General features: G+C 48.8%; 4 protein-coding genes across 4 annotated transcripts; 2 read left to right on the top strand and 2 right to left on the bottom strand.

The window, feature by feature from the left end:
• Nucleotides 1-619: 619 nt before the first annotated feature.
• LOC9636390 lies at nt 620-3388 on the top strand. Its single transcript, XM_024663358.1, has one exon. The coding sequence runs from the start codon at nt 1240-1242 to the stop codon at nt 2842-2844; it is 1605 nt and encodes a 534-aa protein (XP_024519126.1). The 5' UTR covers nt 620-1239; the 3' UTR covers nt 2845-3388.
• Nucleotides 3389-10675: 7287 nt separating this feature from the next.
• On the top strand, nt 10676-11901 carry LOC9636388 (peroxidase 2). Its single transcript, XM_002989524.2, has 3 exons — nt 10676-10883; nt 10954-11136; nt 11211-11901. The coding sequence occupies exons 1-3, from the start codon at nt 10680-10682 to the stop codon at nt 11781-11783; spliced, it is 960 nt and encodes a 319-aa protein (XP_002989570.1). The 5' UTR covers nt 10676-10679; the 3' UTR covers nt 11784-11901.
• Nucleotides 11902-12478: 577 nt separating this feature from the next.
• On the bottom strand, nt 12479-13502 carry LOC112342092. Its single transcript, XM_024663359.1, has 2 exons — nt 13003-13502; nt 12479-12901 (listed from the first exon to the last, which is right to left on the bottom strand). The coding sequence occupies exons 1-2, from the start codon at nt 13326-13328 to the stop codon at nt 12895-12897; spliced, it is 333 nt and encodes a 110-aa protein (XP_024519127.1). The 5' UTR covers nt 13329-13502; the 3' UTR covers nt 12479-12894.
• Nucleotides 13503-13597: 95 nt separating this feature from the next.
• LOC9636387 (NAD(P)H-dependent 6'-deoxychalcone synthase) lies at nt 13598-14679 on the bottom strand. Its single transcript, XM_002989466.2, has 5 exons — nt 14674-14679; nt 14429-14604; nt 14117-14363; nt 13889-14056; nt 13598-13838 (listed from the first exon to the last, which is right to left on the bottom strand). The coding sequence occupies exons 2-5, from the start codon at nt 14602-14604 to the stop codon at nt 13674-13676; spliced, it is 756 nt and encodes a 251-aa protein (XP_002989512.2). The 5' UTR covers nt 14674-14679; the 3' UTR covers nt 13598-13673.
• Between the last annotated feature and the right edge of the window lie 31 nt (nt 14680-14710).

Here is a 14710-nt window from a genome sequence, read left to right as displayed (position 1 = left end):
GCTTTTACTGTTGGATTTGGATATCTGGATTGCTGCTACAGACCTCCTCGAGCTAAGCCTTTGATAAGAAAATTCTGGAATCCAAGGCTCAAAGAACTTTGACAAGTTTTTAAGTGCTCCAAGGAATCCTTCATGATTGAAAACAAACACACCCCACGGAGCTAGACAAGAATTTCTATCTTTCCAACGGACGAAAAAATCAAACCATGGTCCCGAAAGCTGTGATGCGTGATCCAACAAACAAGGCAAAGTACTGGAATCTGGAAATGGGATATTCACCCATTCGAATCCAGTTGTACTTCACTAGTGCCAGCCAGAAGCTCGCACTTTACACACAAGCTTAAAACACTCTGTTACGCGTTGTGAGCTTCCCAGGAATCGAACCGCCGATCACTAGAATCCAAGAAAGTCCAAGGCGTATGACCCGGTATATTCAACCATTCAACCCTTCACGCGAGGATACACGCTGCTGCGCCGTCGTATGTGACCAACGAGAGAGATAGCGGACCGCTACATTTAGCGCAACAGGACTAGAATCCCGAGACTTTACCAAAGGAACTTTGGCAAGTATAGAGCTGTGGCATTTGTCCGAGGTCTCGCCAGAGGTAGCTACGCTAAGTTTGTCCAGGGCTTTTGAGCTCCCAGGCTAAAGCTTTCCACTCCCGCCACTGTCCCATGCGTTGGGGAATGGGAAGCTATAGCCATGGGCTTGCATGGCGAGGGGACTGGTTTGAAAGGGGTGGCTCATTCATTCTGGGGGCTCCAGTTATAAGAGGAGAGATTCATTTGTAGCGTATTTGCTCGTTTTGGTTTCGCTCGTTTCGTCGTGGAGAGGAAAGGAATTCAATGCGCACAACGATGCGGGAGGAGGACCGGGGCGGATAAACGATCTCTTCACTCGCTCTTCATTGATGGTTTGATCTTCCATCGCCGGCATCGCGCGAGAGGGAAATCCCCCAAATATTTTGGAGCTGGTTTGTTCCCTCTTCCAATCTTTCTCGCCTCTGGCCTCTGGATTTCGCGGAGTTACTCCGTCTTGGATCGCTGCTAGGGCCGGGTTTTTCTTGATCTTGGGACAAAACAGCCCGCAATGCTTCGGCCGCTCCGCGCAGCTGGGGAAATCCGCCCCAAATCCGAGCAGCGATCGATCAATGCATGCGCGCGGTAGGGTCCGGGGCCGAATTTCACAGCAGCGGGGTTGATCCTAGACAGGAAATCACAGCTTCGCAGTGATCGGCCATGGGCTGCTCGTCGTCCAAGAGCTTGGAAATGCAGGCGCGGAGGGATGGATGGAATCCACCGATTTCCCGGAGCTTTGTGCGCAGCCTGTCGATGCCCCTTCGTCAGCAGCAAAAGTCTCTTCCCCAGCCCCTCCGGTTCCACTCGGTCGCGCTCACGTCGAGCACCTATGGCGCGCTCAAGATCCCCGATGTTGACGAGGATGGAATTGGATACGCCAGCATCGAGAATGGGGAGAAGGAAGAAGAAGCAGCCATGGCAGCTCCCTTGGCAGCGGGCGCCAAGGATTTAGAGGGGAGGATCGAGGCTTCTCCGCCGGCTCCACTCGACCTCTCTAAACCGGCGGCGCTGCCCAGCGTCCCCGAGGCCGAGGTGATCGATCTCTGGGAGTTGATGAAGGACCTCACGGACGAGACCGAGAATGTCGAGGAGGACAGCTCCGCTGGCTCCCGGCACAAGAGCATGGTAAGCAAGCGCAGGGCGATGAGGAGCAGGGCGCTCAGCCGATCAATCTCTTCAGTGGACTCGATGCGCGAGCTGGACGTGAAGATCAGGAGCGTGGCACTGGCGCTGCCGAATTTCGAGAAGAAGCTGCGGGCTTTGGACGCGCTCAACTCGATCAGCCGCGGGGTGGCCGACGAGGAGGAACAGGTCTTTTTTCGCTACAGGAAGAGCCGCGAGGATTTCCAGAGCAATTCGGTCAAGTCGAGCCCGGCCAGGGGGATCATCGACAGCACGAAGTCCATGAAGGGCTTGTTCTACGGGGCTACATTGGAGGAGCTGAGAGCACAGAGCACTTCAATCGCCACAGTGGCGTCAACCAGTTCGTCGTCCTCGTCCTCTTCGAGCTCATACGACGCCTCGTCCTCGTGTGGCGACTCGGAGGAATCGTCGTCCCTGTTCGACCCGGAGGTGCTCAAGACGTTCCAGCAGCCGGAGGAGGGGCAAGGCGAGCAGCAGCAGCGCTCGATCCAAAAGGTGGCGCCGCCGGTGGTCTCAAAGAAGATGATGTCGAGCAAAGTCTTGGCGATCGACCAGGTGGAGGAGAAGACGCTGCTCGACGGCCTGGCTGCCGTGTGCCCGCCTCGCGGGGAGAGGAGAGCCGTGTTGTACGTGACGAGCCTGCGGGGCATCAGGAAAACGTTCGAGGACTGCGGCAAGGTGCGCATGATCCTCCAGGGGTTCGGGGTGGCCATCGACGAGCGGGACGTGTCCATGCACGCGGAGTTTCGGCAGGAGCTCAAGGAGCTGCTCGTGGAGGTGGCGGAGCGCAAGAACGCCGCCGCCAAGGGCTCCCCGGCGCCGCCAATGCCGGTTCCTAGGCTGTTTATCGGGGGCCGATACGTGGGAGGCGTGGAGGAGGTGAGCCAGATGAACGAGGACGGGCTGATTGGGCGGCTGGTGGAGGGGCTCCCGCGGCAGAGCTCGGTGGCGGCGTGCGAGGGGTGCGGCGGCGTGAGGTTCGTGCCGTGCCTCGAGTGTAGCGGCAGCTGCAAGGTGGTGGTGTTTGGCGGCGGCGTCGGCGACTTCTCGGGCTCGGGCGTGGTGGTCCGCTGCTCGTACTGCAACGAGAACGGGCTCATCCGCTGCCCGGTGTGCTTGTAGTAAGCCCCCGGAGAGCGAGTGACGCGGTCACTTACGCGCTACACCACCACGCGGACAACGCACGACCGCTTCCAGGGTGATATAATATGGAGCTTGGTTGATCATCGGCGATCACGCTAAAACTCTCCTGGAGTCCACGAGAGGCTGGGTGGATGATCTTGAGCTTGGGGGGCGACGCGCATTTACTCGGTCGTTGGAGAAGGCCAGAGGAAAAGCTTGTGATGTTCGCGAGGCTTCACCAACTTGGATTTGGAGGCCGCCAGCCAACAAGCCACGGGGGTTCTTACACGGAGGGGTCAGAGAAGAACAGAAGAAAGAGCAGCTGGAGAGAAGTCAATGGGCTCTTTGGACGCACACACAGAGAAAAGCTTGCAAGGGGAGAAATCGGCAAAAAACCAAGTCCATCCAGTTGGTGTGTGGGAGAGAGATATTTGAGGACTTCTAGGGTGTGGAGAGAATGGAAGATTTTGAAGCGTCAATGGGGACCCCTGTTTGGAAGAATGCAAGGTTTCAAATAATTGTTGATTTTAACCTGTGACTTTGCGAGTGGGCCCTTTTTTTTTTTGTCATGTTGGTCTTTGGAGCTAGCCTTTTGGTTGGTTTTGGCTTGTAGTCTGATCCATGCAGTGTGATGTAAGCCTTGGAATCATCCGAAAGTGTGTGCTTCCACTCGTCACGGGTTATTCCTGGCGGTACTGTTAGTTTCTTTTTTGTCCTCTTTTTTTTTCTTTCAGCCAAGTTCATGCTTTGGTCATTGGGACTGTTGGAGCGAATTGTTGCCGACTCACACACACGTGAAATAGTTCCAGATCCTCCTTGTTCTGGAAGAGGTGATCTAAGAAATTACATGAACAAAATCACGCAGTAGATAGATCAAACCTTTCTCTGGTTTGTGACTCTTTCGATTTGCTTTAGTCCTTTTTCCCGCTCTTGTGCACGAACAGGATGAATGTCAAGAGAGATCCCAGCAAGTAGCCACCGGTTGCTCCATAAGTACATGAGATTGGCCATTGCGGAAAAGGAGCGAGGGTAGAAAACTAGAGTGGAAAAGGAGCGAGGGTAGAAAACTAGAGTGGAAAAGGAGCGGATGTATCTGACCTGCCATTCGCGTTCCCAGTCCAGGGGCATTGGCCAGGCACCGATCCAGGCTCCCACAGCAGCACCATGAGCAGGCACGCAAACTAGCAGCTCCAGAGAACCGCTTGGCCTGCAAAGTCGAGAGCAAACTTTACTACTTGAGAAGCTGAGAAGAGAAAAGTATTCGATGAAGCTTGAACCTCGTGAATGCGAAAACTTGTTGCCAGCGTCGCCATGAAGGGCCTAGAACCATTCCAGCGGGAGTGACCTGCGTTGCAAGAGCGGGATAAGAACTAGGGGAATCAAACAAAAAAAAAACCGAGAGACCATCAAAGTTGACATGGAAACGCTCCAAAGTGAAGGTCGGCCAGAAAAACCTGCCAGCAAATGAAAAATGCTGTTTTTCATTCTTTTAACTTCACTGACTCGATTCCAAACGGTGCACCCAGTGTTATGGTGAAGAATGCAATGGCAGAAGCTCCTGGCATGGACGATCCTTTCAGTCCTATAACTAACATTCACAGACTTACCTAAGGAACACAGAGAAGTCCTCGGATGAGCGTTTGCCAAGCCTGACACGAGATGAGCAAACGGAAATCCAAGGCAAAAATTAAAAAACTCTTACCAGACAATCGCACAAACAATGGTGCTAAAGAGAAGAACTTGGAAGAGGATGAGCTGCAAAGAGAAAAAAAAACTTGTCATGTGTGCTTTGATGGGTTGATTGATCTCACCAAAGCAACTGATGAACGTAGGAGAATGTCACCACTATATTGAAATAATACTAAACTCTATTTAATTCTATTGTGTATGTTAGTTTTGGTATGTTTTAGGACTGTTTTAATGTTACTCTATGTTTATACTCCTTTGCTCTATGGTTATATGTTCAAGAATTTTTCATACTTTTATTCTTTCAATCTTTGGTTATATGTTTAGGAGTTATTTAATGCTTTAACTCCTTCATTTTTTAACAATATGTCAACGCCATTCCTTTATTTAATGGCCCAAAGCCCTTAAATATACATTTTATTTAACACACATATTTAACGGTTAGGTTCCACTTGGGGTGAAAATCATATATGTTATAAAAACAAAGCCACTATAATTTCATTCTTTAAAACATGTTAATTCATTTTATTGTAAATTTCCTTCAGAAATTCAAGATATCATTTCCAAGCAATGAGTTTATCATGTTTTAATAATTAGATTGCCCGCTTGGGTACCACTTCTAAATGTTTTTATATCCTTCTATTCTTTTTTGCATTAGAGATAGGTATGATAACATTTATTCTCACAATAAAAATGATAATCTCCTTTAATGTTTATATCTTCCCTTTTTTACCTCAATTTTCCATCTAAAATCATTTGAATTACTTCCACTGTTATGTCTAATCCGACTTTGAACTGGTCTTTGAAGTATTTTGGGCCTCTAGTAATAATGATTTTAGTTGCTGGCAGTCCTCCTGAAGGGCTGAGAAACAAGTCAGTTAAAAGGTAAAAACGAAATAAAGAAAGACAGTTACATGATATCCAAGCCAGTAAAGCTCGACCTAGTAGCAATACATATTTCTGAAAAGAAAAGAAAGGACAAAAACTTTACCTCTGTGTATCTGACCTCCAACAGGAACTACAATAGCGTCCTTCCTTCCGTGTACCCTCTTTTAATCACAAACTTGCAAGAGCCGACTTTACAAACAAGCTTGAGGTCCTTTTCCTTATCAAAAGCCAAATTTGAAGTATTATTACCTTGAGGTCCATCGGGGTCAACAGGTAAAGGGTTCGGGTACTTGAGCGTTCACATTGAATGAAAACAGTAATATGGTCATATAGCTATAATTGATGTACTGTACGTACCTAGGGGGCGGAAACCACAGGGTCTAACATCGCTTCTTCGTCTTCAGACTCATCTTCATCTTCAGACTCATATTCATCCACAGGCTCGGGATTTAAATTGATTGGGTCTTCCTCTTTGTCCTCTACTCCATTGGCCACTTTCTGTCACAGCAGCTCTCCAACAGGAACTAGTGCGAATGTCCTGCATTCATCGGTCCCTATGGCAATCTGGCGGCAAGCTTCCTCCTGTACTAGTTCGCACATTACAAGCTCGTTTGCAGATCAAAAGTATACAATACTCCCCAGTGCGTCAATCCGAGTGGTGAAAACGCTACTATAATAGCCATCCATGTGACAATTTAGGTGTGCTGATGCAACGAGAAGATAGGAGTCTGCTGTAGTCAGCCACTCCTGCGTCCACAAGCTTCAGAATAACAAATTTCAACAAAAGAGCCTTGTGGTAATAAAAAGGTTCACTGCTACTTTGCGGGGGACTAGCATTTTTGAGACGGTAGAGAGAACTTGGACGGGTCAGCATCTCGTCCTTCCCGCTTCGGCACAGCATCACCGACGCAAAGGCCTCGCCAAACACATGCACATGTGAGTCTCCAAGCACCACGTTTCGCGCACACCAATCCTATAACCAAAACCAAAGCAAACATTTACAGCAACAGCAGCAATCCATCTGACAAGAACATACCCAGCAATCTGATGTTCCTACCAGAGCCCGTGTTTTGAAAAAGTACAATGCATCTTACTTTGTGAATGCGAGCTCAGTACCGAACGTTGACAGCTCCAGAGAATGTGACCATGAGTCGAGATCGGCGAAGTTCGAGATGTACAGAATAGAAATATCTCTTACGCTCGGATAAGCTACATGGAAAATTAACACAACTCGCTCCTGCACTCCCCCACAGTCGCATCCGTTCTGTATAGCCCTAAAATAAGGAGAATTACTTTTAGCCCCATTTTTTTTGTGTTGCCACCAGCCAGTGAAGCTCAGCGCTATATGAAATAAGACGGAAACTTTATTTATGTCCTCGAAGGACGAAGGGTCCGCTGCTTTCCATTCGGCAGCTTTGACTGCTTGAATGTCAATCTCTTGCAAGCTTTGCATCTTCGTATTTGTAAGAAGATGATCTTACACTCAGCTTAAGTCACGCATTCAAGGTGTTCATCACCATGTTCCCAATATGTTGCTGCAATTTGTGACTGGACGGTGAAGGAAGCAAGCAAAGTCGACAAATGTTCCAGGACTTGCGTACTTCAGAAAATTATTGACGAGCTTCTTGAAGACGGTTGATCTGGAACGAATGCTAGTCGAGCAAAGACGGCACTCAATGACGTAGGAGAAGTGCATAAGATTTTCACCGACCTTGCTGTTTTGGTGCGAGAGCAAGCCAAGGATTTATTGCCAAGACTTTCGTGAAATCAAAGCCCTTGCTGTATAGGAGGAAAGCCAAACGTCTGGGACACCTCTTTGAGCTCTGGCCTTTCCCTTTCTTTTTCCACAGGTCTTCCTCTTTGGCGTATAAGCCTTATATGAACTAGAATTACGTGAAAGTTTCTATTTGGAGAGTCTAGCACAGGAGTATACAGGTCGAGCACGAACTTACGCCGGACAAGGTGTGGTTCTTATTTCATCGGGGACCTGATGAACACGGACTTTAGGCGTCCAGTGCTGAGGTGAGCATATTGTTCTCTCCCCAATGTCGTTATACTCTCGCCTTGCAGATTTCTGGATTTCCTCCACGGCACGCAGAGTGGAGGGGCTTTTACTCAGCGTCATGGCCGAATGGTGGTTGCAGGGGCATTAGGAGCTCCGAGACCCTCCTCCGTCGGCTGCCACTTTGGCTAGTAGTTCGCAATCTATGTCCACCATCTTGCCTCAATTGCAAGTGTCTTGTGGGAATCTTGCAAGTCGCCACAGTACTCTTGTATGGCCGAGGAGGACGAGGACGGGTACTTCACAGCTAAAGAGGCCTTCATGCACTCTGAGGACGAGCCCCCCAAGCAGCTTCCTACTCCGCCGTAGATTGTATCGAACCTCCATGATGATAGAATGCTGGAAACCTCATGGACGCACCGTCCTAGAGCTGCTGGCTCCTGGAAGAGTGTCTGATTGCCGGCCCCAGCCGTGCAAAGCTTCCACAGCAACTGCATAGTCCGCTCGATATGTGTGCAATCTGGCATCTAAAAGCGCATTCACGTCTGCCTTGCATGCATGTCCCCAATGCTATAGCAAACTACTAGTTATAATTTATTTGAACTTACAGTTTATATCATTAATTTTCTTCCCAAAATAGTTGCTATTCTTTAATAGCAATTATGGGCAAGATGGAGCCCGAAATAGAATCAATAGACCCTAAGCTCTAATAAGCTTTGGCGATGGAAGTGCAAGTTTTTCCCGCGGTGATTCTCCACCTTCTCACTTGTGCAAGGAAGAAATTTGCATTGATGAATCTCTACTACACGAGAAGCACCAGGATCATTGACAGATTACTCTCGTAGCTTAGTTTCGAGGGTGTGCCCTCGATGATCCAGCCACCCTCGTCCCATCCAACCAACGCAACACAAGACCCTCCTGAATGAGCAATGAGCCCGAGATTGTTTTCCAGGAGACCTCTGGTGGTTGCCACGCTGGGCTCTGGAACAAACACGAATCCTCGGATCTTCTCCACAACCGCACTGCTCGCGCAGGCCTTGGCAAGCTTTTCTTTATCCAGAACCAGCAAGCACCTGTCCTGGATTTTGGACATTCCCCACCATTTAGCCTTCACCCTCGCCCACAAGCCCTCGAGTTTTCCGGCCTTGCCCAGGAATCCATCCAGGCCCGCGAGCTGCCCACTGGAATTCGAGATGCAGCTCAAGCAAGCGGCTTCGAGGCAGCAGGAGCTCCCCTGCTGCTCGCGGCCGCCAAATTGCGACGCGTCATGGCACTTGATTGACAAGGAATTACGAAGATCATCGCACTGCTGCAGTGGAATCCGCTTGCCCGTGCAGTAGGAGACGAATCGCGAGCAGCACCATGGATTAGCGAAGTGCTCCGGCCAATCTTCTTCACGCAGCCTCAATCCAAGTCCCCTCTTCATCATCAAAGAGGGTTTAGGGTTTACGTACAATAGACCAAGCCGTACGATTTCGGCCAAACTTAGTTCAATTTGTACGGTAGCTTCGGTTTGGGCCAGACGAGATCCGCGTCGTACATTATCGTGGCTTGGCGTTTGTCAAAGAGCTCTAGAACTTCTTTGAGCTTCGGCACGTCCTCACACAATATAACTATTCACCAGAAAAAACGCTTGAAGCAAACAAGAGATTTTTGGTTTTCACTACCCACTTCCATAGATGATTCCAGCGTCGTCGGGAAGAAGTTCTTCAGCTGCAGTTCTTATGGACTCGAGAGCCACCGTTTGTTGCTCCTGGTACAGCAAAGTTCTTTTGAAAATCTGGGACTGAGATAAAATATCAATCTTCTTACCCTGTCCATTTCAGAGAGCTGTTTCCCCCATTTGAGCATGTTGATGTTAAACTCCGACATCTGAAAAACAAAGTACTAAATCGCCTCCAAAAAATAGGAAAGGAATGCAAGGATCTTACAGCGTTAACGAGCGTGTTTCGTGGATGAGCTTCGTAAGGTCCCAGATTGGATGAGATGATGAAGCCGTTCATCCAGCCCATGAAGAGTCTATAGGGAACCTGAGAGCAATCTCACTGTCAGCGTCCCAAAAAACACAAGTAAAAACGATAAGAACTGACGTCTTCGGTAAATGAAAACACTGAAACCGAGTCTATGTATCTGGTATCTGAATCCAGAACCTTCAAAATCTCAATCAAGACTGGAGTCTCCGCCTGAAAGGGCAACGTTCTATCAGTAAAAAGCCAACAAACGAGCAAACCTCGACCAAATGTAGGCAGCATGTTGGATAAATGAGGAGAAAGCCCGAGACTCTCTCAATGTGTTCAGCAGCTTGTTCTAAAACCTCCTTGTGATATTCTACACGAAAGTAAAAACAAAACGTGAGTAAGGAACAGAGATCGTTTGAATTTTATACCTGTGAGACGCTCCTTGTCATTCTCCTTTGAAACATTCCTCGCAGCGTACATCATCCTGCTTACAGTGGTTTTCTACAAAACAAGAAGAAAGAAAAAACGAGAGAGAGATTTTTGACTCTCGATTGCGAATGAGTACTTGATTACCTTGGCTGTTATCGGGAGATCTTCCAGCAAAACGTCCAAGAGATTGGAACGAGTCATATGCATCACGTATTCGTCCATGGTGGTTCTTTCTTTTTTCCTCGCTACCTTCCAAAGTCAGCTGAAAAAGTGAGCAAATGAGCGCGAAAGAAAAAGTCATTTGTTAGTTAGGGCTTAGGCACACTTTGAAATCTTCGCTTACGGAGTACTGCAAACGAGCCTGATCAAGCGTCGATCGATCGAGAAGGAAATTTCCTATCCCCCGGGAGGGCGGAAGTCCGATCCAGATTTCGAGGACGACTCATCGCGATGGCTGCGCGATGGGGGAGGAGGAGGAGGAGGAGGGAGCGGATGACGAGCAGCAAAACAGATGATTCTAAAGGCGCCATTCGCAGTCTTTGTGCGCTTCGATCGATCTTACTGTTCTTGGGAAGAATGTTCTTAGAATATGCTCACATAGATTAATTTATCTATAAACATGTTTAAACTACTAAAGCAAGTTGCTAAAGTTGTTTCACCAAAACAATATATAAAATTCAAGAGATCATGTAAGTCATGGGGAGTTTAGCTATGCACAAGATCACGCTACTTCACGCAATTTTCCGGGAAAAAAGGTGGGAGAATCAAGTACGTTGCAGATACGATTATCAAAGATCATCGTCAGTAGTATAAAAACTCAACCAATGCAACTTAACATCCCATCTCCTCCTTCACAAATATATCAGTTTCTCATGGCTTGTAAACTTCTCTTCGTTGCATTCCTAGCTTTAAGCCTAGGTGATTGTGCACTGGGAGCTCTCAGCTCCTCGTTCTACGCCACCTCATGCCCGAATCTCACCAACATCGTGCATGCCGCAGTGCAGCAAGTCGTGGCGTCCGAGCCCAGAATGTGTGCTTCGCTAATCCGCCTCTTCTTCCACGATTGTCACGTGAACGTAAGCTCGAACATCGCATTTTTCTTCTTTTAAATGATATAACCTCTGGAATTCAATGGATCATATGCAGGGCTGCGATGCGTCGATTCTCTTGGCCGGAGCGAGCCTCGAGCAGAACGCGTTCCCAAACATAAACTCGGTGCGAGGATACGACGTTGTCAACAACATCAAGGCTCTCATCGAGGCCCAGTGCCCCAGGAAGGTGTCTTGCGCGGACGAGCTCGTCTTGATCGCCCAACAATGCGTCACCGCAGTACGTATATCAACAATGCGATATATTGATCATCCCATGATCATTTACTAATTGATCTTCCATGCTACGTGCAGCTCGGAGGCCCATCCTGGAGCGTCCTCTTCGGACGAAGGGACAGCCTAAACGCGAGCCAGTCGGCAGCGAACACAAACCTCCCACCTCCCACCTTCAACGTCTCGGCGCTCATCGCAAACTTCCAGGCCCACGGCCTGTCGCTCCAGGACATGGTCGCCCTCTCTGGAGCCCACACCGTCGGGAAATCCCACTGCTCCAGCTTCAAGCGCCGCCTCTACGGCCCCTTCCAGGCCGGGGACGCCATGAATCCCACCTTCAACACTTCGCTGCAGAGCCAGTGCCCCAACGTGAGCTCCAGCGACAACAATCTCGTGGATCTGGACCAGCTCACGCCGGTGGTGTTCGACAACAAGTATTTCGTGGATCTCTTGAATGGCACCGGGGTGCTCTTCTCAGACGAGACGCTCGCCATCGGTGGCAACTCCACTGCCGAGTCGCTGGTGTGGACTTATGCGTCCAACCAGACGCGCTTCTTCCTGGATTTCGTGACTGGGATGATCAACATGGGGAACGAGAGTCCGCTCCAAGCTCCGAATGGACAGATCCGGCTCAATTGCTCCCGGGTCAATTGATGGCGAATAGTCCCTCTAAGAAGCTGGCCTCTAGCTAATCAGCAGGCTGAGGTCTCTTTCCAAAGCACTAGTGTGTTTTCTGGAATTTGAAAATCTAAATGGATTTGGTTTTTGTTTTTGTTTTTGTTTTAGCTAGCTGCAGCAAGAATCTTCCACGAAATGCCCGAGTGCAATTATTTCCGGCACTCAGGCAACCAACTTAAAATATGGATCAAAACCAAGCTTCTAAGAGTCATTGATCTGATATCTTTCGTAATGGGATCATATTTCCAAGGTCCACCTACTCAAAAGAATCCTCGTGCATGGATGAAGCTTCTTGGCAAGTTCCAGCACATGATCTGCAATATTACATGAGTGTGTCTGCTGTTTGTGTTCTCGCTGTAGACACTGGCACGAACGGTGGCACTGACACCGTGCCTCAATCCGGTTGCAAGCGAGGCACATATGTGTCCGCCTCTCCTTTCACGACTTCCACGTTAAAGTAAGCTTGAGCTTCTTTCTGAAGTCAAGCGTGCTTTGAAATGAGCAATGTTATTGAATCTAATCGGTCTCATGCGCTGCAAGACTTGTAAACAGCGATGTTTGCTCAAGACACATAGAGCAGACACGTCCGGTATTTTTCCCGGATGATCTCTCTTTCTCGATTGAATCGACTCAATTCAAGTTCATAGCATGGTATAAGGTGCATGAATGAATGAATGAATGTAACCAAAACTATGGAGGAGGTGATACCTATGATTAAAACGCTGCGAAACATCAAATTGCCCCCTTTCGAAGGAGGCAGCCTTTAACCGCGAGCCAAGTCCACACAGCCTCCTACCCACGTCTCCGTTTTCATAGCAAACTTCCGGAGTCCGCGCAAGCCTCGTAAATTGTCTTACTTTGGATATTCGCTGTCGACGGTGGAGATTGGCCGTGAAGTTCGCAACTACCAGAGTCACTAGAACCAGTTGAAGTATAACAACCAGTAGGAAAAAAAGAACGAAGAATGGTGAGAGTGGCGGCCGCTATTTGGGGGTACCTCGAGGGACTGGCGTTGCACAGGCTTTTCGTGCTTGGATTCTGCCGGTGAGAGCGAGAGTTGAAACTGATGGTCGCGGCTTTGTTCGTTCTAAGGCCTGGAATGCAGAAAAAGGAGATGCATTAGATCCGAGCAAAGCATGTCAGTGCTGGACGGACTCGGGCCTATCGATCTCATACTCGACGACCAGCGCTTTACCTGCTTGGAAGGCTTGTGGACAACAGGTCGCTCGGTCTCTCCCGCTTCGTTGCTTCTTCGTGGTGATGGTTTGGAGCGTGCACAGGACTTGGAGTCGCCCACTTCGGCGGAGGCATGCAAGCGGAGATTGCCGAGCTTCGCCAGGACAGACGGAGGCTGGTGAGATTATTCGTTTTCCTGCCTGAGACACAAAGACACAGGCGTAAGTAAGAGACGTGATTGCAGAGAAAAGAGCTAGAGAAGTACGCAAGGAGGTCGCAAGAAATGAACGAGCTGAGAGAGAGGCTCAACTTGCTCGACTTCAAGTACCAGTTGCTGCTTGACATGGTATGATGGAAAGAGCTCCCTAAGGAAGAAAAGAAGAAGTAATTCTTGCCTGCCTTGTTCAGTGGACTAGTCGGACTGATGGACAGCAGTCGCCTACTCCATCTGAATCGGAGCCACCTCCTCCAGCGCCACCACCTTCAACCGTGCACAACGTTACAACAACGGTGACCGAACAAACAACCACTGTCCAACAATTACAAGCAAACCTCTCTTCGACTTGAAAAGAGCTGTAAATCATCTGCTAGAAAAACAAAATGCAAATCAGAAAGAAGCTCACTGTGCTGTACAGTTGACTAAATGAAGAACAAAACAAAAACGAAAGAAAAGCGCAAAGCGTTCGACCATCAAACCACATAAAATGGCAGATCCTGGTCGAGACTCGCCAGTTTCTCAAGATCCTCAACAGAAAACTTGAAGTCAAACAAGTTTATGTACTCTAGCAGTTTCTCTGGATCGTAGCTTTGAATTACTGAGATTACACCATTCTCAAGTAACCACCGGAGCGCAATCTGTAATTTGGAGCACAAAGTTGAGCATTCGACTGTAATGTATAGCCCACCTGATTCGGAGTCTTTCCATGGGTTTCGGCGATTTCTTTGATGACGGAATTGTTAAGAACTGAGAGTGGAGGTTGCCCGCCTAAAGGACGCCATGAGCTCACACGAACGCCCACACTCTGACAGAACTCACGGAGCTGTTTCTGTTGCCACATAGGATGCAACTCAACCTGCATCGAGTGTTTTTTTTTGCTTAGCCACTTCCAAAACTAGAGCGAAAGTTTCGGTACCTGGTTTACTGCGGGGACCACGCTAGCGCTCTCCAATATCTCTTTCACGTTTTTCGCTGAGAAGTTGCAAACACCCATCGCCTTTGTCAGGCCGCTTTGCACACAGTCTTCGAGAGCCTCCCATATCTCCTGCACGCTTGATGGAAGGGAAGCGCTCTCCCGCTGATTGGGAGGGTATGTGCAAGATTTCAGAAGCTTCGATGGGGACTGGACCAAGCAAAGATCCAGGTACTCAAGCTGTAGAGCGCTGCAAAGCCACCAGAATCACACTTTCAGGAGGCCGAAAGACGCTCTTTGATGAGAAGGGACTACCTGAGGCTCTTTTCGACAGCAGAGCGAACTTCACCGGCATCAAGAAGGTGAAACTTATATGTCACAAAAACCTCCTCGCGTTTCACCAGGCCATCCACAAATCCCTTCTTGAGGCCCTTCCCAACGGCTTCTTCCGTGCCATGAGCAGCTGCAGTGTCGAAATGTCGATAGCCCATCTGTACACAAACGTCCAGCACCACTTCCGAGTTAGCTCGAGAGGAAAACTACTAAAGTGAGCTCTTTACCTTCAGAGCCGGAGACACAGCATCCTGAATCTCGCTT

Source organism: Selaginella moellendorffii, unplaced genomic scaffold, assembly GCF_000143415.4.
Source record: "Selaginella moellendorffii unplaced genomic scaffold, v1.0 SELMOscaffold_98, whole genome shotgun sequence".
NCBI lineage: Eukaryota > Viridiplantae > Streptophyta > Lycopodiopsida > Selaginellales > Selaginellaceae > Selaginella > Selaginella moellendorffii.
Note: the sequence above shows the minus strand (reverse complement) of the source record. Positions and strands in the feature narration are given on the sequence as shown.